The 19,798-nt window shown below is 37.1% G+C and overlaps 2 protein-coding genes across 2 annotated transcripts; both read left to right on the top strand.

Moving 5' to 3' along the window:
* The first annotated feature begins 2,236 nt into the window (after window positions 1–2,236).
* On the top strand, window positions 2,237–7,727 carry LOC145481302 (uncharacterized). Its single transcript, XM_081459766.1, has 8 exons — window positions 2,237–2,530; window positions 2,653–2,673; window positions 3,247–3,288; window positions 3,636–3,656; window positions 4,108–4,296; window positions 4,474–4,503; window positions 4,940–5,085; window positions 6,367–7,727. Exons 1-8 carry the CDS (start codon window positions 2,326–2,328, stop codon window positions 6,379–6,381), a joined length of 669 nt encoding a protein of 222 aa, XP_081315892.1. The 5' UTR covers window positions 2,237–2,325; the 3' UTR covers window positions 6,382–7,727.
* A 3,371-nt stretch (window positions 7,728–11,098) lies between these two features.
* LOC145481305 (uncharacterized) lies at window positions 11,099–19,244 on the top strand. The gene is made up of 8 exons (XM_081459769.1): window positions 11,099–11,302; window positions 11,419–11,439; window positions 11,983–12,024; window positions 12,464–12,484; window positions 13,556–13,747; window positions 14,461–14,490; window positions 16,510–16,655; window positions 17,867–19,244. The coding sequence occupies exons 1-7, from the start codon at window positions 11,224–11,226 to the stop codon at window positions 16,629–16,631; spliced, it is 507 nt and encodes a 168-aa protein (XP_081315895.1). The 5' UTR covers window positions 11,099–11,223; the 3' UTR covers window positions 16,632–16,655; window positions 17,867–19,244.
* Window positions 19,245–19,798: the final 554 nt, after the last annotated feature.

Here is a 19,798-nt window from a genome sequence, read left to right as displayed (position 1 = left end):
AAAAAAAACATTTTCATGTGGAAAAAAGAAACGACGCCACCCGTATTGATAACTATGAGATGAAGGGATTGAGTAACTCTTTCATCCAGTCGGAACTGAATCCTTTCTCTTTGTCATTTAACAATCATTGAAATATCTGTGCCAGTGGCAGTATACCATCCGCGTTCAATTTATTAACGTTCTTCTTAAAGTACTGAATGCGACAGTTGCAAATTAAATTGCAGTTGCCTTTTGCTGCTGTTAAACTATATTTTTGTTCTCTATGGAAGGTTTAGTTTTTTATACATAGAAAGTGGATCGCGACATCGAGGGCAACAAAAAAAAAAAGAGAGGCAGAGAGAGAGAGAGAGACTAGATAACAACGTTGCCAATTGACGGCAAAACGGCAAAAGTGCTTGCTATTTTGGGTGATTACTGGGCACAATCCATCGTTTTTGGCTGTTTCCTCAGGGTGTTATATCGTGTAACAGTCTCTGACCGTACCCAAATTCGTAATTAGCCGATCAGAAGCCCTGCCGACTGTCCCGATGTCCTGCAATATAAATAGAGCTACGATATCATGCTCACTTGGCCGAATTTGGGTACACTAATTACCTAATCATAACTTTTCGGTACCCTTCGGCGGCATATCAGGTTCGTTTGGTTTCGCCATGGGTATTTGGGCTCGACTACGTCTCGCCAAAATACGAACCATGTCTCGACCAAACTCGCTCGATATGCCGCCGAAACGCACCATGAAGGTACGTTTGGGTGTAAATATTCAGTTGGATCACACTAAAATCCTAGAAATATTGCTAAGTCAAAGACGTTTCGTCACGAATGGATCGTATAAATATCGTAGGACACGCGTCTGTAATCTTACAACTCCTTCACAATCTTAGCGACCACTGTCCTTTAGATTTTTGATGACGTATTAATTATTTCCAAACAAAGAAAACGTTTTTAATTTAACACTGAGAAGAATATTGTAAGTGAACATAATATGTTTAACGTTGTAGAGGCAGAATATTTCGCTGTCTACAGCCATATATATATATATATATATATATATATATATATATATATATATATATATATATCGGAGAAGTATAATTCCTACCACAACCTCCAGTTTTGAAGCCTGTTTCCACTTGCTCAGACTACTTTCAACGCTCACATCAATTGTGACAGTGCAACATGAAAAAAACTTTCCCGAGGTCTTTTTGCAAGATTATTTTATCTAAGAACTGTGAAATTCAAATGATCTGACCGCCAGGTATTTTACATAAGAGGTGGCATTCGTCATAGTCATTGAAGTTAAAGTGCCCCCGTAGTGTACAGTCATCAAGACGACATTTGCAATTTATTTTTTTCGTTAGTCGCCGACACGTGACAGACACGGCACTTAAGATACTGCTTTATTGAGAGAAATAAAACAATATCAGTATTAACGTTGTAGAGGCAGAATATTTCGCTGTCTACAGTCATATCGGAGAAATATAATTCCAATCCCAACTTCCAGTTTTGAAGCCTACCTGTACTTGCTCAGACTACCTTCAACGCTCACATCGATTATGAGAGTGCCCACGAAAAATATTTTTCCGAGATCTTGTTGCGAGATTATTTTGTCTAAATACTGTGAAATTCAAATGACCTGGCCGCCAGGCATTTTATATAAGAGGTAAGCATTCGTCACAGTTATTGAAGTTAAAGTGCCCCCGTCATTGCACAGTCATCAAGAGGACGTCTGTAATTTCTTTTTTGGTTAGTTGCCAAAATAATATACATGGTAAGATGTTTTTGTTGCGAGAGAAATGGCTAAATGATGGCTGCTAATTTTCTTTTCTTTAGGTTGTGTATAATTTGTTACGAACAGACACGACACCTAAGATACTGTTCTATCGAGAGAAGACATTACTCCAACCTGTGTACCCGTGTCTTGTATTCAACTAGGTTTACGGTTACGGTAACTGAGCGAAAAAAAAATCGTCTTAGAAATGATAATTCTAAGGCATCTTTTTAAGCTACCAGCTAAAACCAAAAAGAAAAGAGCTGCTCATTAACTTTCTAAGTGACGTTCGAATTATGTTCCATTATGGAATTATGCTGTCTCTATATCGACAAGATACAAGAAACTGAATTCGAAATATAGTTCCTTGAGAAAATCAAACTGAATACTTTTTGTTGGAAATTGTACGTAGTCAATCTTAAATTGTCATTTATCAAGTCAAGTAGATTATTAAAGATAGTACTGGTGAAGGTCGTCAATACATGGGTATGCACAAGGCTCTATTTCTGACACAAACGAACAAAGATCCTTGAAAGCTCATTTTCCTCCTAGTAACGATGTTAGTGAACACTAAAGTATTGGCTTTTGGTCCCATGATATTAGAACCTCTACCAAAACACATAAAACGTGCTACAAGACTGCTCTTACGGCCATTCTCAACTGAGTTTCAACACTTACTAGCCATGGAATTGAAGATTTTGTTCATCACAGTCTTGTTTCTTGGGGCCAGTGCAGCATTTTCTCTACGAGAGGAGCAGGAAGGTAAACAAGCAGAATCATGCATCAGAAAAGTTTTTTTTTTTTTTTTTTGGCTTTTTCTTATTTTTGTATCTTTTGATTTAGAGTTTTCTTATAATTAACATTTGCCATTCCATTCTCCGCAGATGCTCTAAATGAATATGAAGGTGAGTTGACAACGAGTCTTGTCGTCTCATTGTCATTATTCTTTCCTCCTTTTAAAATTATAACTACTTCTAATACTAAATATGTGTCTGTGGCATCGGCTAGGCTCTTTCTGTATGCTGGGCAATAAAAAACCACAGTCCCGTTTGTGAAATTTGGCCACAAGTGTTACCCGGCGTTTATTTCCAAACAAAAGATATTGGAAAGGTCTTGAATGCTTTCCAATGGGAAACATGCAAATTATTCTCACACAGAGGCGAGAAAGGCAACGAACTTGTCTTCGCTCGCAGTTTGGACCGGAGAAGGTCAGGAAAAAAAAGAAAAGGATTGAAATCAAGCGGTTCGCCTAGCTTAAGATCACCGGTACGGCGACACCCCGAATGACAGGAAGTTTCCTAACCTGGGACATTTCTTTTCTGAAAAAAAAACATCCGAAATCAAAAGCTCAAGAATGAATTTCAAAAGATTAACAGAACTGCAAAGAAAGCTAGAAACTACATCTCAGTTTTTGATAATCACACATTCAATTCGTTTGTAGTGTAGTGAGTAACTCCATTTTGTTATTTACTTTGCAGCTCAAGAGCTCGAGGAAATGAGCAACGATGAAGCAGAATATGGTAAGTTATCATGAGCTTTATAACTTAAATTAGAAATGACACCATGGAACCGTTAGCATAACCCTGAAAGCTTAACAACATTAACCTTACAGAATTCAAAGTGAAACAATATTACAAGATCAAAGACACTCTAAACTGAAACTACGATGAGAAAAAAAGTGATTCCTACACTGTTCTTTGAGCGATAACATCAACATTAATGTCATGGTCAGCCTAATGAGAACAATACAAGAGTACCTGTCTTCCTTTCTTTACGCACCTTGGTGTGTTTGGGTGGCATGTATAGAATTCCAAATATATTATTAGATTGCAACTTATTTATCGTATTGTTTTACTTCTACGTTTAGATCTGGAAGACCCAACCAAAGGTTAGTACAATAACGCTAATACATCGAGTACTGTATATTAAGGCTGTATATTGATCTTTCCACATTCCTTTCGAAGTAGAAAACGCTAGGTACCAAGAACTCATATTTGTCAGCGTGGGTCTAATCCATTCGCAACAAGTAGCTCTTGCCATTTTCTGGCGTCATTAGTCATTTGACAAGAACTTAAGTGAAATCAAGCATAGAATGCAATACCCAGGTACTATTACGTGATCATGAGATTAACCCAGCTCCCCCCCCCCCCCCTCCCCATCCTCCTACCACCTCCCCATTGGCCCGGTAATTTCCAAGTGGTCGACGCCGTCGGCGGCGTTGGCTTGTGTCCGCCAAGTACACTACACAAAAAAGTGCAAACCATGTTAAAAATCGAGCTTAAAGGTCTGAATATAGGGATCTATCAATTGATAATTGAATTTCTTCTGTTTTGCTTCAGGTCGTAAACCTCTCTGCCCAAAACTGTTTGTCCGAAGGTGCTACATAGTCAAATACTGCTATCGTTACTTACGCATTTGTCGCTGTGTTCCATTTAAAAAATATGGGGACGAGACTGGATTTGACAATCGATTGAATGACGAAATACTTGAAACCCCAGAAGGTGAAGCAGAGAACTTTGATGAAATGAGTAAGTCGACTGTAATTCCTGTGCATTGTAGCAAATGATTCAGGGAAAATAAGCATCATTCTTCTCTTTTCGAGTACACGTAATTACAGGTCACTCAAGCTTCTATACTGTATCTTCTGCAATACCGACGCATAAAGAGACAACTAAAAGTCACATTTATTTTTGTCGTTACCTCAGGTCAAGAACTTGAAGATCCCTCAAAGAAAGGTTAGTACACGATAATAAAGCAAGTACTTTAGCTGCATCCGAGGGCTTTTTGTTGCCATGCTAAATCTATAGTTTAGGATTATTACAAAACCCTGACACTTTCTGACTGCAGGTCTTTATCGGGAAGTATTAATATTTTACCTGCTCTATTTTTTATTATTATTATTATTATTATTATTATTATTATTATCATTATTATTTTTTGGTGTTGTTGTTGTTGTTGTTTTACTTGCTATTACAAATCAAGTAGATGTTGCACATGGAAAACAAATGTTTTCTCACAAAAATGCTCCAAGATCTTTTAAGTAAAGGATTCCTAGTGTGGAATTCAATTCACCGGAACTTAAGAGCATTCCTCCCCCCTCCCTCTCTCCGCTTTCTCCATACCTTCCTTCATCATTTCTTTACAAACTAACTATTGTTTTGTATTTTACAGTTCCTAAACCTAAACCTCCAAAATGTCCGAAGAAGTTGATCCGAAAATGTTTCTTAGTTAAATATGGAAAAAGCCGACGAATTGTTTGTTCTTGCGTTAAACGTTGCCCATATCATTATGGAGACGAGAGTGAAAACGACTATAAAGTAAGTGAACAACCCAACAAAAGATACAGGACATGATCAACTTCTAACTTTTGATTGCATCATAATTATTTTTAAAGCACGCAGGCAAAGTTCAGTATAATACACGTTAGTCCCTAATCAGACAACGGCAACAACAAAAACCTTTCTTTTTCCCCGGAGCCTACGAAAGACTAAAGAATTGGTTCATGCCTAGCGTGCGTATATCGAGTTACGGATGCACGCGGCACGTTTGGAGAGCACGAGAGGAGCGTAAGCTTTACTCGAGGCCCAGTCGAGGGAAACTCTAGCTTCTTGAGTGCTCTCCAAACTTTACAAGTGCACCCATAACTCGATATATGCACAGGTAAAAGCATGAAGCAATTCTTTTATAACATAGCGACAACAACTTGGGCACTAAAACATGTTTTATTTACGATTGACTACAAAGTTCTCACAATGCACGGTGAAGGAAAACAAAGGATCCTATTGGCTACTTAAAAATACGCCACAATCAGTCGAGCGACAGTTGAACGAAAGCGCTTCATCAATGAAAAATTCGCTTACGTTCGCAAACAAAATTAAAAATACTCAATGAAAATATAGACAAAAGTCAAAATACTCAATTTTCGGCAAACGCCTTAGCTTGGCAAAAGTCAAAGGCTCCAAGTAGGGTTTGGATTGTTTAGAGTGATGTTCATATTGCCGTCACTTTAACAAAGGGAACTAGTAGCTAAACTCGACGGAAATCTTGCAGCTACAATGAAACTGCACACGTCATGTTATTTACTCACGGCCGTGCGCAAAAAGAAATTTTTACCATGCATGATGGCTCAATAGAAATTAGATAAGAACAGCGTGCGCGCTATGTTATAAAATGACCTTTTCAATACGAAAATAAATTGCAGTTTATTTACAAAAAGAAACAGGGGTACTATCTACCTGAAAAAATCTTAGGATTAAAAATGCCAAGCAGCCAGTTGAAACAAAAAGGTATTTTGCACGGTTCAGGTCGGGCAAACAAAAAAAACAAAAAAAAAACAACAACAAAATAGACACAGACGTGAAAATAGGAATAAAAATAATCCAGCCTAATAAAAGTCAATAATTAGTAAAAGCGTAGCTTTTTTTACAAATGACATGTTCGAACACGTAATTTCTATAAGATGAGAGGATTTATTGCTATTTTTAAGTGCAAGGGGATATCGTTGCTAACCAACCTTTCCATCATGTTTTGAGGATAGATTTCACATGTGCCATTTGGTATGACATGACCTTTTAACATGTATCTTTCTCTTGATACAGGTTCCTCAGTATTGATATGTTCGATAAAGGACAGGACGCCCAATGATGCTTTAGTGCTAGGTTAAGTGCGAAGAGAGCGATAATTAGAAAACATTGTAATAGTAATGAAAGCTTTGCAATAAAATTGGGATTACGGTAAAATACTCTTTTGTTCGTTTTTGTTTCCTGTGACTTCACCCATCGAAACATTTGAATGTTTTTTTCTAGCTTTGAGGCACCTCTTATTTAACATGAGAAGAAAATATTTCCTTTAATTTATTCGTTTGGTGGGTCTCTCGAAGATCTCTCGATGGTTGATGTGGGAATGCAGTAAATTATTATTTTTTGGATAAAATCTACAACACGAGGACCTCGCTGACATGGTCCTAGCTTGCTAGGCTATAGCAGATAAACCCTGCAGACCCCTTTAAAACTCTAATGAAAATTAACAAAGGACATGTCCACGTCCACGTCTACTATCCCAAAATCCTATCAAGCTTGTCACCTAGTTAATTTTGTTTTAGTGCGCGATAAGTGTAAAGTGTTGACTGTTGTCAACTACCTAAATTACGCCATGGCCTGTCAGTATCAGTATTTTTTAGACTCTAGAGATATGTTTGAGACTTAAACAGAAAGTTAAGTGCTCGAAAATAACGATTCACCCATTACTTGTACAGCCCGTATAGTTGTGCGTAAGCCACTCGTATACTTAAACAAATGATTAATGTAAGCAGTCTTATCGACTGGATTAGACCCAAAAACCACACTTGCATGTAAGCCTCTGATGGGTCTATTTCACTTGGCGTCATCGCCTCACGTGGTCTTGAATGGATTCAATATACTTCAAACCTAACCCTAAATCTTAAACTCAAACCCTAAAGCAATAAAGCCTAAACCTTAACCCTAACCCGTTCGATATCATATCACGAGACGATTGATTGACACTGTTGTAACAAAAAGGTGTCAAGGTTGAAAGGTTATATACACAGGGTTTTAAACTGCCAAAAATAAAGTTTAGTGCAAAATTGGTGGAAAAAAAAAGGTGGCTTTCATGTGGCAAATGTCGTTTTGAGTAGTTTGGAGCCAATTTAGCTGATAACTGACAACAAAATTGTCTAGAATTGTCCAAAAATCTCCGGGTCTCGGCCAATGGGTTAGGCAGTGTACCAAGGCATTCGGATTGTTCAGTGGAGTTGCTAAACCTATTTTCCATTGTATAGGTAAACACATGGTCTCCGATATCACAGAACTCAGAACACTTGCGCTAGAATGATAAACAGTTTCCGCGTTCAGTAGCTAAGATAGCAATAATACGAAAGTCTTTTAATTAACATATAAATGGAAACTGTCAAGGAAAAACAGCACCAAAACACTCGAGTTAAGAAGGACGTTTTAAGTGGTTTTAGTGCTTCCCACGGTCTGTAGAGGACGCATTTCTGACTAAAGCTGGGCTAGACTGATCTTCATTTGAGTTGTTAAAAAAGCGGAAAAAATTTATTTCGATTTAACATGAAGCTCCTCAACAGTCTTAAGTTAAATTAAGCTCAATACACGCGCAATACGTTAAGCGTAAATAAATTTGGTTTCCGCTGACCTTCCAAGTAACTTTTGAAAGTCATTCAATCGCGTATGAAGCGTATGAAGTTTATACTACTTGCAAACCTTTTCTATTCTTTTTTACTTTCGTGACAGCCAATACCGGTCACAAATCCCAGAATTTCCCTGTCAAAGTACTTTTGAATTAATGAACAAACTTTCTGCCTTACACCAATAAACGTTTCCTTTTCTTTTATAAAAGTTTTGATTGTGCTTACTGTTTTCGTTGCTTTGCCCGGCGGGTTTAGTGTGCGGCGCTGAGTCCGTGATTTGATTGTTTCAGTCGCCATGATTGGTTTGCCGCGTCATCCCATGAATTTGTTGAGAATAGGCAACTTGATCACGACAGTACAATACATTTTCTTTTCTTTGACAAACTTTTACCATAATTATGTAATAAAAGCAATAGACCACTCTTTCTATGGCCAATTAGTAGTTTAATAAACCCACTTGGGATGTTGGGAGAGCACTCGAAAAGCTTGTAAATAACGCTCGTAATTTACAAGCTTTTCAAGTGTTCTCCCAACATCCCATGTGGGTGTATTGTGCAGGTAATCCATAGAAAGAGTAGTATATTGCTTAAATAAAGAACTAATTTAATTCATCACTAAGTAGTAAGCGCAATACAAAAACACTGCTGTGGTCCCAACCACTCTTTAACTGACAATTAACGAACTGTAGTGTTTCTTTCAACGAAATATATTTCATTTAACAATGTAGAAGCGTTCCTAGATATCAAGAATCGCAGAGGTCTTGCAGGATCTCCGAAGGATGACCGTAACGACAGCTTTACGTCGCTTTTCTTCCGCAGTTTTTAGATAGTGTGTTTAGCAACTAATATTGTTGGTCCAGTACATCATTCGGCTATTATTGACTGGATTAATTATATATAACGCATAAATGAAACTGAAATTAATAGTTTTAGCCTAATATAAAGCGACTCTCTGTATTCAGTAATTTAGAATTCTTGAGTTCGACAAAAAATAGAAAACTCACCAATCACTAGCTATTTTCCGGCTCGTTCTTTACTGATTTTTAAGAACGCAAAGAAATAGAGAATTAGTTTCTGGATCTGAAATTTCTCTTAAAAAATTATGCGGGATGGTGTCGTTGCTGAAATAGAAGCTTGGTATAAAATGGTTTTATTATCTTGCAATGGAAAGAAAAAAAAAACGCTAGCAATGCTAAAAGCAAAAAAATATATTAAGTAAAAAGACTCAAGATTTTACTGACCAGTATGGCAATTTCGATTCCTTGATATTCTGTTTTAAAGTTTTGGTGAACTTTAATCTACTTCAAGGCATCCTTGTGATCCAATGCACTTCTTACCTTAAGTACTTCTTCTAATTTAATTTGCTGTGTGGCATGTTTATAACTAGTGCTCATGTCGTCTACATTGGGTGGCATTCGACAATACAATATGGTATTTAAAACAAAATAACTTTCGATAATCAGTCAGGACAGTGTCCATTCAAATGTTGACTGCCCCAATTATATGAAATATGTAAAAAAGAAACGAAGCCACCCTTGTGGATTAATACGAGAGGAAGAAAGCGGGGAATTCTTTCATACAGTCGTGATTTAAAAATATCTTGCTTTTTGTCATACAACAATCATATCAATGCCATATTCGCACCAAAAGTGCTTGATGCGACAGTTAGAAATGAAATTTTCGTGGCATTTTCTGTTATTAAACTATGTTTATATTCTCTATGGGAAGTTTAGCGTTTTACGCATACGAAGAGGATAATGGCATTGTGGGCAACAGAAGAAGTTATTATTAATCAAATTTACGTATAATCCTAGACTATAGATAACCTCGAGAGCTGCGGTCAAACAAAATTGCTTGCTATGAGCGATTGCTATGAAGATAAAAATATATTTTGAGTGGACACTGGGTGCAATCCACTGCTTCTGGTTGTTTCCTTGATGTGTTATATCGTGTAACTTTTCATATTGAATTAAATTAAAATCCTAAAAATATTGCCCACTTATAGACGTTTCGTCACAAATAGACTAGAATTATCGTTAATCCTGTCACTCATTCACACTCTTGGCAATCATTGTCCTTTGAATTTTAGATGACGCATTTGAATGCCCCCCCCCCCCCCCAAAAAAAAAAAACCGTTTTAAACCCTAGACGAATATTGTAAGTGAACATAGCATGGTTAAAAATGTTTGCGTCGTAAAGGCAGAATATTTGGCCACATCGGAGAAGTATAATTCCGAACCCAAGCTTCAGTTTTCACGCAAATTCACCTAACCACTCGGTCAGGCTGCCCTAACGCTCACATCAATTTTCACAGTACACCATAACAAACATTATTTTATCATTAAGAGATTATTGTATCTACGTAATGTGAAATTCTAATAACATGGCCACCAGGCGCTTAACATGAGAGGTGACATTTTTCGTCACAGTCATTGAAGTTAAAGTGCACCCGTAGTGTACAATCATCATTAGGACGTTTGCAATTTCTTTTTCGTCAGTTGCCAAAATAAAACACATCGTAAGATGTCCTTGTTGCTACGGCAAAAAAGCGGCTAATGATATGGCTGCTATTTTTTTTTCTTAAAATTGTGTGACTTTCATGAGCAGAAACGTAAGGTACTAGTTGGTTGAGAGAGAAAAAAAAAATACTTCAACCAAAGTCCCTTTCTTTTTCATTCTACCAATATTAACTTTGTTCACGATAAAGGTGGCAGAAAGAATCCCCCTCGAATATACTGTAATTACAGAACCTGGAAAAAAAGATTTGCCACATTCGACTTCATTAAAACGTTAACCTGCAAATTGTCAGATCTTTCATTCGCCAAAAGCAGAAAGAAAAGAACTCGGAAACTGTTCATGAACTTCCTAAGTGACATTCGAATTGTGTTTTAATTTTGAATTACGCGGCCTAGGGACAGGATAAAAACTTTTTCTTGTACGTAAGTTTGGAACATAAATTCGAAAAAAATAGCTCCTTCAGAAAATCATAATATCTGTTGATTGTGAATTGTACCTGCCTCAATCTTAAATCGTCATTTATCAAGTCAAGTAGATTATTAAAGATAGTGAAGTTCAATACAGATAAATGGGAATGCACAAAGCTCTAATTCTGACAATGACGAACAAAGATCCTTGAAAACTTATTTTCCTCCTAGTAACGATGCTAGTGAACACGGTATTAAAGTATTGGCTTTTGGTCCCATGATATTAGAACCTCTATCAAAACACATAAAACGAGCAGCAAGACTGCTCTTACGGCCATTCTCAGCTGAGTTTAACACTTACCAGCCATGGAATTGAAGATTTTGTTCATCACAATCTTGTTTCTTGGGGCCAGTTTAGCATTTTCTCTTCGAGAGAAGCTGGAAGGTAAACAAGCGAGTCATGCAATACATTTGGTTTCGTTTTTGGTTTTTGGCTTTTTCTTATTTTTGTATCTTTTGATTTAGAGTTTTCTTATCATTAATATTTGCCATTCTCCGCAGATGCTCCAAATGAATATGAAGGTGAGTTAGAAGCACGTTATATTGTCTTATAATCATCATTCTTTCATCACTATTTTTGTCACAAAGTATGTGTGTGTGGCATTAGCTGAACTCTGTCAAATTTGCTGAGCGATAAAACAACACATTCAGTTTGGAAAAATTTGGCCACAAGTGTCACCATTTAGTAGAGAGCTTCCAATTACAAACATGTAAACTATAATCTCACCAAAGATGAGGGATAACCTGAAACCACAGTAAATGGAAAACGTGGAAGGCTGCGAAATTGCGTTCGCTTACAGTTTTGACCGGAGAAAGTCAGAGAAAGAGATTTGCAATGAAGCGGCTCGCCTAACTTAAGATCCCACACGACGACATCCCGAATGACAGGAGGTTTCCTAAACTGGAACATTTTTGTTCTAAGTAAATATCCATAATCAAAAGCTCAAGAAAGATTAATAGAACGGTAATAAGGGGTAGAAAAAGAATCGGTTATTCATAATCACCCATCCAATACATTTGTAGTGAAGGAGTTCAGCTTACTTCATTTTCTTATTAACCTTGTAGCTCAAGAACTCGAGGAAATGAACAACGACGGACCAGAATATGGTAAGTTATTATCACGAATTTCATTAGTCACAAATTAGAAATAACACCACGAAACCGTTAGCAATACCACACCTTAAAAGCGTTACCAACATTTACCTTACCTTGGGCAATAAGTACATACTCGTAAAGAATTCAAGATGAAAAACAAGACACGAGATCAAAGACACTTTAAATTAAAACTACATTTATGACGAGAAAAAAATGTGATTCCCACTCTGCTCTTTGAGCGATAGCGACCAAAGTATTAGTAAGCCTGATGATAACAATATAAGACTAACTGTCTTCATTCCTCAACTCAGCTCAGTATGTTTTGAATTTTCTTATCATTCTTTGGGTTGACGTGAGTAGAGTTTCAAATATATTACTCGTAAGGCGCGAGAATGTCAAAGAATTAAATAGAGATAACAGCTTATTTTTTTTGTTATGTTTCTACATCCAGATCTGGAAGACCCAACCAAAGGTTAGTACAAAAACTCTAATACATCGAGTATGGAATATTGAGACGTGCGCTTTTCTACTCCTTTCCACATAGTTCCATTGGAGGTAGAAAATGTAAGGTATCAAGTACTCATTTTTGTCGGCATCGTCCTAATCCATTTGCAACACAAGTAGTTCTTGCCATTTTCTAACGTAAGCAGGAGCTGGTGTTAGTCATTTGACTAGAACGTAAGTGGCATCAAGTATAGGATACAATACCCAGGCAATATCATGTGATTAGGAGATTTACAGCCGTATCCAGCCCGCCTCCCACCACCTCCCCCTTTTCCCGGTAAATTTCAAGTACACTGCACAAAAGAGTGCAAACTATGTTAAACGCTAAAGATAGGAATCTAATATATAGAGTTAGCCAAGCCTAAAAGCGGAGCTCCTGGGCCGGGTTGTTCAAAGCTGATTAAGATAACCCAGGTTAAGCGAAAACATTGATTTGAATTTTGTAACTTTACAGTGAGGTTTTCTGTATATTGTTTGGCCTTCTGTTATGAGTTTGAATCATCTCAAAATATTTGTATAAAATAACTATTTATACTTCTGTTAACTTTAATCCTGGGTTAGCGTTAACCGGCTTCCGAACAACCCGGCTCCGTTTACAGTAAGTTAACCTGACATGAGCCCGCGATCTAATCAAAAACCCCAGCACTTGGTCAGCGGTCAATTTAAAAAAAAACACGTGACCTCGATGAGCTCTAAACTTGAGCCCGCGATATGGTCACGTGATACTGGTCAGCAGATACCTTGTTTTGACAGGTGTCAACCGACCGTAACATAGATGTCCAATATCAAAGGAGGCCATAAATGTTTCTGTCAGCCTTTTAGCTGGAGAATGGCCGCCATGTTGCGCGACTCCGTCGTCGTCGTCGCCGTCGTGCGTACGCGCCCACGAGCAATACCGCTAGCCATGATAACAATGAGAAAATCCATTCGTGGGTTTCCTTCTCTTTCCTTAATGAGTATGGGGCTCCACTTGGCGGCCCTTCGGGCCGCCGGAGCTCCGCTATCAATTGATAATTGATGTTCCTCTTTATTATTTCAGGTCGTTTGCCTTTCTGCCCAAAAGGCTATTTCCTAAAGTGCTTTGTAGTCAAATACTGCTATCGTTACTTACGCCTTTGTCGTTGTATTCGATATAAAACGAAATATGGGGACGAGACTGAATTTGACAATCAATCGAATGGGGAAATGCTTGAAAGTCCAGAAGATGAAGCGGAGAACTTTGATGAAACCAGTAAGTCATTTAATTCCTACACATTGTAACAAATGATTTAGGGAGAATGCAACATCATGTATTGCTTTTCGGGTACACTTATTTACATGTCGCTTATAATTGCTACTGCGTATCCTTTCTGCCCAGGGCACGAGATACATGTGGCAAGGTCATACGCGCGCACTAAGGAAGAAATATAAGTGTAGTACTTGGCACCGGGTGCGTTAACTTCGCCTTCAATTTATTCTCTTGGTTGCTCTTTCTTTTCGTAGATCAATTCCTTTCCCGACTGTATCCATTTTACCAAAAAAAAAAAAAAAAAAGAAAAGAAAAGAAAAAGAAAAAAAGTGAAAAATATTTCCGTGAGAAGTTACAAATACTTCGCTTTTGCTGCTCTTGTGTGGGCGAAATTTTCTAGGCCTATTCTGCAACAAGGAACGACATCAACTTCAACAATTTACTGATTATACTTAACAGTGTTGAATTGAGTACGTTTATCTGATCTAAATTCACTTATTTAATTTTTTAATATGCGATAATTGTAAGCTAACATTGTCTTAAAATAACTAAAACCTCTTTAAAATTCATGCTTTCGTCAGCGCGCCTTATCTCGAAAACGAGCGTTTTGCCAAAAGTTATTTGCTTTACTTCATGATAAGTTTTAAAAGCATTAATCCGTGGGAATCGCAAAAAGTAACAACTAAGAGTAACATTTATTTCTGTTGTCCCTTCAGTTGAGGAACTTGAAGATCCATCAAGGAAAGGTAAGTACACGATAACGAAGAAAATGCATACTTTACTTGCATCCGAATATCATGCTAAATCTAGGTGCGGATTATTGCAAAACTCTCACACCTACTAATATGCTGGGCTCTTTCGTGAATTATTCATATTTCACTTTTTCTGGTTTTGCCTTTTCACTGTGATTACAAAGAGATGTTTCAGTTAGAGAAAAATGCTTTTTCGTAAACCTGCTCCAAGACCTTTTAAGCAAAGAGGAGAAATTCATTTCACTGGGAGTTAAGTACATCCCTTTCCTTTGCCCTCTTCTCCTCTTCCTTTCTCCCTGCTTTTCATTATCTTTTTCATTCACATATTTCTTATTTAACTCAATTTATTCAATTTTCACTGCAGTTATATAACAAAGAAAAAAATCATAAACGATAAAACAAAATAATATTAATATTAATAATAATTGTAATAACCACATTAATTAAAAAATCTTGGCACATAACAAGGCAGTGAGGAAGGCTAGAAGGGAACTGACCAACCATACGTGCTAGTCAATCCATTATGCAAATAAAATATATTTAACAAATAAAGAAGCCCCGACTGTGCTCTGTTCTGTTGTAAAGCACGCAGGAAGCGGTAGAGCACGAAAGAAGTGTAGGGGAAAACACGAGACGTAGTCGAGTGTTTTTCCCTACTTCTTGAGTGCTCTACCGCTTCCTAAGTGTTTTACAACAGAACAGAGCACAGTCGAGGCTTCTTTATTTGTTTTATGATGAAGAATCAGATAATTTCCCCACGCATTCGGCTGAATTTTCAAACCAAACTTTATTTTCCAAACGAGCAAAAGTCGCGTCAGCCGTTCACTGTTCTCTGATAAAGCACGCTAAAATAAGCCAATCACAATCCTTGTTAGAATTGTTCAAATAATTTGATTGGCTAACGAAGCGACAGCTGTCAATCACAAACTGAACTTCAGCTAAGCTTTCAGTTTCGAGAAGTTTGAGCGGCTCTCGAGAGAAGAACGATGCCTTCAAAGTTCGCTTTTAAGTTAATTTTTAAATACGGATCTCAAGGCAGGTAAAGGTTTATAGTCCAGAGGAATCCGGCCGTATTGTGGCCCATGAAAACGAGCACTTTTCCAGTGGAAATTACGAAACGCGGAGCTCAAAGCTTGTGGATGTAAATGCGAAATGCCGGGTTGAATTTGAAAGGAGCTACAGTTATTTACGGCTTGTAGCCGCATGCAGCAAGATTGCCCGAACTAGCGTAAAAGTTAGAAAGACTTAACGGCTCCCACTGGTTCTACTTCGAACACAGAAGAGAATATCAGAGCAAGTTTTGCACTGACCACTTGTCAGTTTACTTCGCTGAGATGACCGGAGAACGAGCGTTACTACATTGCATGTAAGTGTTGTTTGAGCAAATGAGCATTTTTAATTGTAAATTTACAAAAATAAAGCTTCAATCTCATCATAAACAGAGACAGTTCAATTGTTTTCTGTCGTTGTTTTACTTCTTAGTATAATTTCTGCCTTCGTAACAAAATTAATGTCTTTATTGAAGCACTGTTTAGGTTGAGAATTTGTGAATTTCGCTACAGCTGTACATGTTTTGTCGGCGGGAATCTAGCAAAACTTGTTATTTTAGTACGGTTTTAACACTACTGTTGTTAACAATGGTCTCTGTGAGCCATATTTACTGCAGAAAAATAGCTCGCTTCCAGTGCGTTTGTCTGAGTCACAGGGGATGTTTAATTTGGGTCAAATTTGTCAAAATTCCGAAGCAAAAATTTGGAAGCCAACTTACCGTCATCAAACCGTGCTCTGTTCTCTGATAAAGCACGCTGTTTCAGCCAATCAGAGCGCGCGTTATATGGAAACTTTATTATAAGAATATATAAAAGCTTAATCATTTAACCAGCAATTCATTAACTATCTGCTAACTACCTAACTAGCTAAATAGCAATCTAGATAAATAACAATCTACCTAACTAACTAGCTAAATAACAGTAGTTAGCTTTTACAAACTAATTATCGTTTTGTCTTTTACAGTTCCCAAACCTAGACCTCACAAATGTTCAAAGAAGTTGATCCGAAAATGCTTCCTAGTTAAATATGGAAAAAGTAAACGAGTTGTTTGTACTTGCGTCCCACCTTGCCCTTATAAGGGATGAGACTGACAACGACAATAACCGACAGTAAGTGAATAACTATAAAAGAGAGTTACAATGCTAAAAATGACAGGAAAAACCTATTGATGTTCTATTGAGAATGTATTTTCAGGAGGTGATCAATTTGTTACTTTTAATTCCATCTTGAATATTTAGGCACTTAGGTACAGTCCAATATAATCGCATTCATTTCTAAATTTCGTTTTCCTGTGCACGTTAGCCCCTACTCAGGCAAAAACAAAAACTGCTTTATCACAGAGCCAAAGAAAAGCAATAGCATTTTAATAGGGGAATAAATTGCAGTTTATAATATTATTATACAAAACAAGAGAAAACAAACAAACAAACAAACAAACAAACAAAACAACAGGGGTACTAACTATGCGCTTTTGATCACCTGGTATGTTAAAAAGCGCACTATAAATCAATAAATTATTATTATTATTATTATTATTATTAGCTCACTGCAGTGGCCTAATAAAAGTCAATAATTGGTAAAAGCGGAGGTGACATGCAAGGATTTATTGGTGTTTTAAGTGCAAGGCGATATCTTTGCAAAGCAACCTTTTCCGAGGGTAGACTCTACTTGTACCATATGACGTGATCATGACTTGATAACAAAAAGACCGCAACACGCCTGTATTTCCTAAAGCAGCTAAAACGCGCGAAGGTCAACCCGAAGGATGTGTTACTGTTCTATACAACATGCATCCGTCCTGTCCTAGAGTATGCGTGCTCAGTTTTCCATCATGCGTTGCCGCAGTACCTATCTAATAACATAGAAAGACTGCAAAAGCGCGCACTGCGGAGAATATATCCTGACCTATCTCATGCTGAGGCTCTAGTAGCTGCAGGCATCTCTTCACTGTATGAGAGGAGACAGGCACTGAGCGAAACTTTATTTGATCAAATCATGAGAGACCCATGCCATAAGCTACATAATCTGTGGCGCCACGTAACGAGTCCACTTACTGCACACGAACCCGGGGATACTTTGAGCTACCGATTTGTAAGACACATAGGTTTAGGAACACTTTTATTATGAGCCATATTTTAAATTATAAATAGTTTGCATATTTTTCCTTGTATAATATAATTCTTTTTTTATTGTAAGGTAATTCGTAATTCAGCCGCTCCAGCGGCTGCAATGAGTTTGCTAATAAATATCTATCTATCTATCTATCTATCTATCTATCTATCTACCTAACATTTTAACATGTAGCTTTCTCTTGATACAGGTCCCTAAGTATTGATACGTCCCATGAAAAGGACTGGACGCCCAACGATGCTTTAGTGCTAAGTGAAGTTAAATTCCAAAAGAGCGATAATCAGAAGCCATTGCAATAGTAATAAAAGCATTGCAATAAAACTAGGTTTCCGGTAAAATACACTTTTGTTCGGTCTTGTCTCTTGTGTCTTCGCCCATCGATACGTTTTAATAATTTTTTGTGCTGTAATTTTTGCTACCTTTGAGGCACTTTTTATTTAACGTGAGGAGGAAATATTTCCTGTATTTCTTTGGTGGGTGTCTATATCTCTCGAAGCTTGATGTTGAAAGGCAGTGAATTCTCGATTTTTTTTCGATAACTTGCTAGGCTATAGCAGATGAACCTCGGGACCCCACTTTAAATCTCCAATGAACAGGCATGAAGGAAATTTCCACGTCCAAGTCCACTTTCGCCACAGTCTATCAATTCCTGGCAACTAATTGATTCTGTTTTAATGCGCCATAGACCATTTGAATAATTGGCGCCAAAATTTGAATAACAATACCTATACATCCTAAGCCTCACATTCATGTGAAAAACACTTTGTCTGGAAATATAAGAACGAGGCTAATTAAGGATGTGCGCAGTATTGTTATTGAAAATTAGGCGCCATTTATGCAAAGTGTCTATCATAGTAGTGTTAACTAGCAGAGATTGGTAGTATTGATCCATCGAAGTGGAAGAGCTGAAAAATTGTTGTGAGAAACCTGAATTGTGCAATGGCCTGTCAATATCAATATTTTCAAAGTTTAGAGATATTTATTTCCCTTGAACAGAAAGCTAAGTGCTTGAAAGCAACCGTATGATCCACACATTACTTGTATAGCCAAAAGTTGTGCGCAAGCTACTTGTAAACTGAAACAAATGATTAATGTGAGTAGTCTTATCAGCTCTATTACAGCCAAAGACCACGCTTACAATGTAGGCCATTTCACTTGACGTCATCGTGTCACGTGCACTTGAATGGATTCAACAACCCTAACCGTAACCCGTTTGTCATGATGACACATGACGAGTGATTGACATTGTTATAGCAAGAACGAGTCACGTCAGAAAAGTTATACCACACAGAGTTCAACTCTGTACTTACCGAAAACGTCAATATTTTTTCTTTTTTTTTTTTTACTTCGTGATTACAAAGAGCGAAACAATCTTTATTATTTCTTTGGTTACTTATGTATTTAATCTATCTACAGACTGATTTGATTTCTGACCAGGGCTAAATATCCATTTTTTAAAAAAAAATAATCCTCATTTATTTTACGTTCAGTTTCATATTTTTCAGCTATTTTGTTTTGATAACCTTTATTTTGAGGATGTATTTGGTTTGGTACCACAAAAACAGCTTTCCAACAATACACATCGTATTCTTTATTCAATACCTAGCCAAGTTTTTCCAGCAATGCAAAGAAAATTACTTTTAGTCAAGAGAACTTAGCAAAAAAAAGATAAAAAAAAAAGTGAGAAAAACTTTAAAAAATATGGTGAAACTAATCTGCTGTTTGAATTTCACGAAGAAACTTTTTTCTTTGAAATATGAGGAAACACATCATGAAAACCGAATAGGAATCGAGAAAACCGAGAATAATTTTATTTCGAAACGTAAACAGAAAGTCCGTCTTTCAGTCACCATGGCAACTGCCACATATGCAAATTCGAGTCCGCAACGAAACTCAACAAAACGAAGCCGTTATCCAAATTAAAGTTATTGAGCTGTACGCTTGGTAAGTTGACTCAATACAAATGATTCAATAAATAAGCGAGAGTCTAAACGTAAACTGGTAATCCGAAGAGTATTCATGATGTGAAGTATATATGAAATAAATCATATTTGAACTGCGGCTGTAGATGAAAGTGGAGAATAATCATCGCAGTAAATTTTCCAATTTAAGCAATTGGAAA

Source organism: Orbicella franksi, chromosome 3 (assembly GCF_964199315.1).
Source record: "Orbicella franksi chromosome 3, jaOrbFran1.1, whole genome shotgun sequence".
Lineage (NCBI taxonomy): Eukaryota > Metazoa > Cnidaria > Anthozoa > Scleractinia > Merulinidae > Orbicella > Orbicella franksi.
This window is presented reverse-complemented; position numbering and strand designations above follow the sequence as displayed.

Bases quoted from the DNA above. Each gene is read 5' to 3' on its own strand.
- LOC145481302 (XM_081459766.1), top strand. From the start codon at position 2,326: ATGTTAGTGAACACTAAAGTATTGGCTTTTGGTCCCATGATATTAGAA. The intron at 2,531-2,652 runs GTAAACAAGCAG...CATTCTCCGCAG, and splicing joins TCTACGAGAGGAGCAGGAAG to ATGCTCTAAATGAATATGAA. The intron at 3,657-4,107 runs GTTAGTACAATA...GTTTTGCTTCAG, and splicing joins TCTGGAAGACCCAACCAAAG to GTCGTAAACCTCTCTGCCCA.
- LOC145481305 (XM_081459769.1), top strand. From the start codon at position 11,224: ATGGAATTGAAGATTTTGTTCATCACAATCTTGTTTCTTGGGGCCAGT. The intron at 11,303-11,418 runs GTAAACAAGCGA...CATTCTCCGCAG, and splicing joins TCTTCGAGAGAAGCTGGAAG to ATGCTCCAAATGAATATGAA. The intron at 14,491-16,509 runs GTAAGTACACGA...TGTCTTTTACAG, and splicing joins TGAAGATCCATCAAGGAAAG to TTCCCAAACCTAGACCTCAC.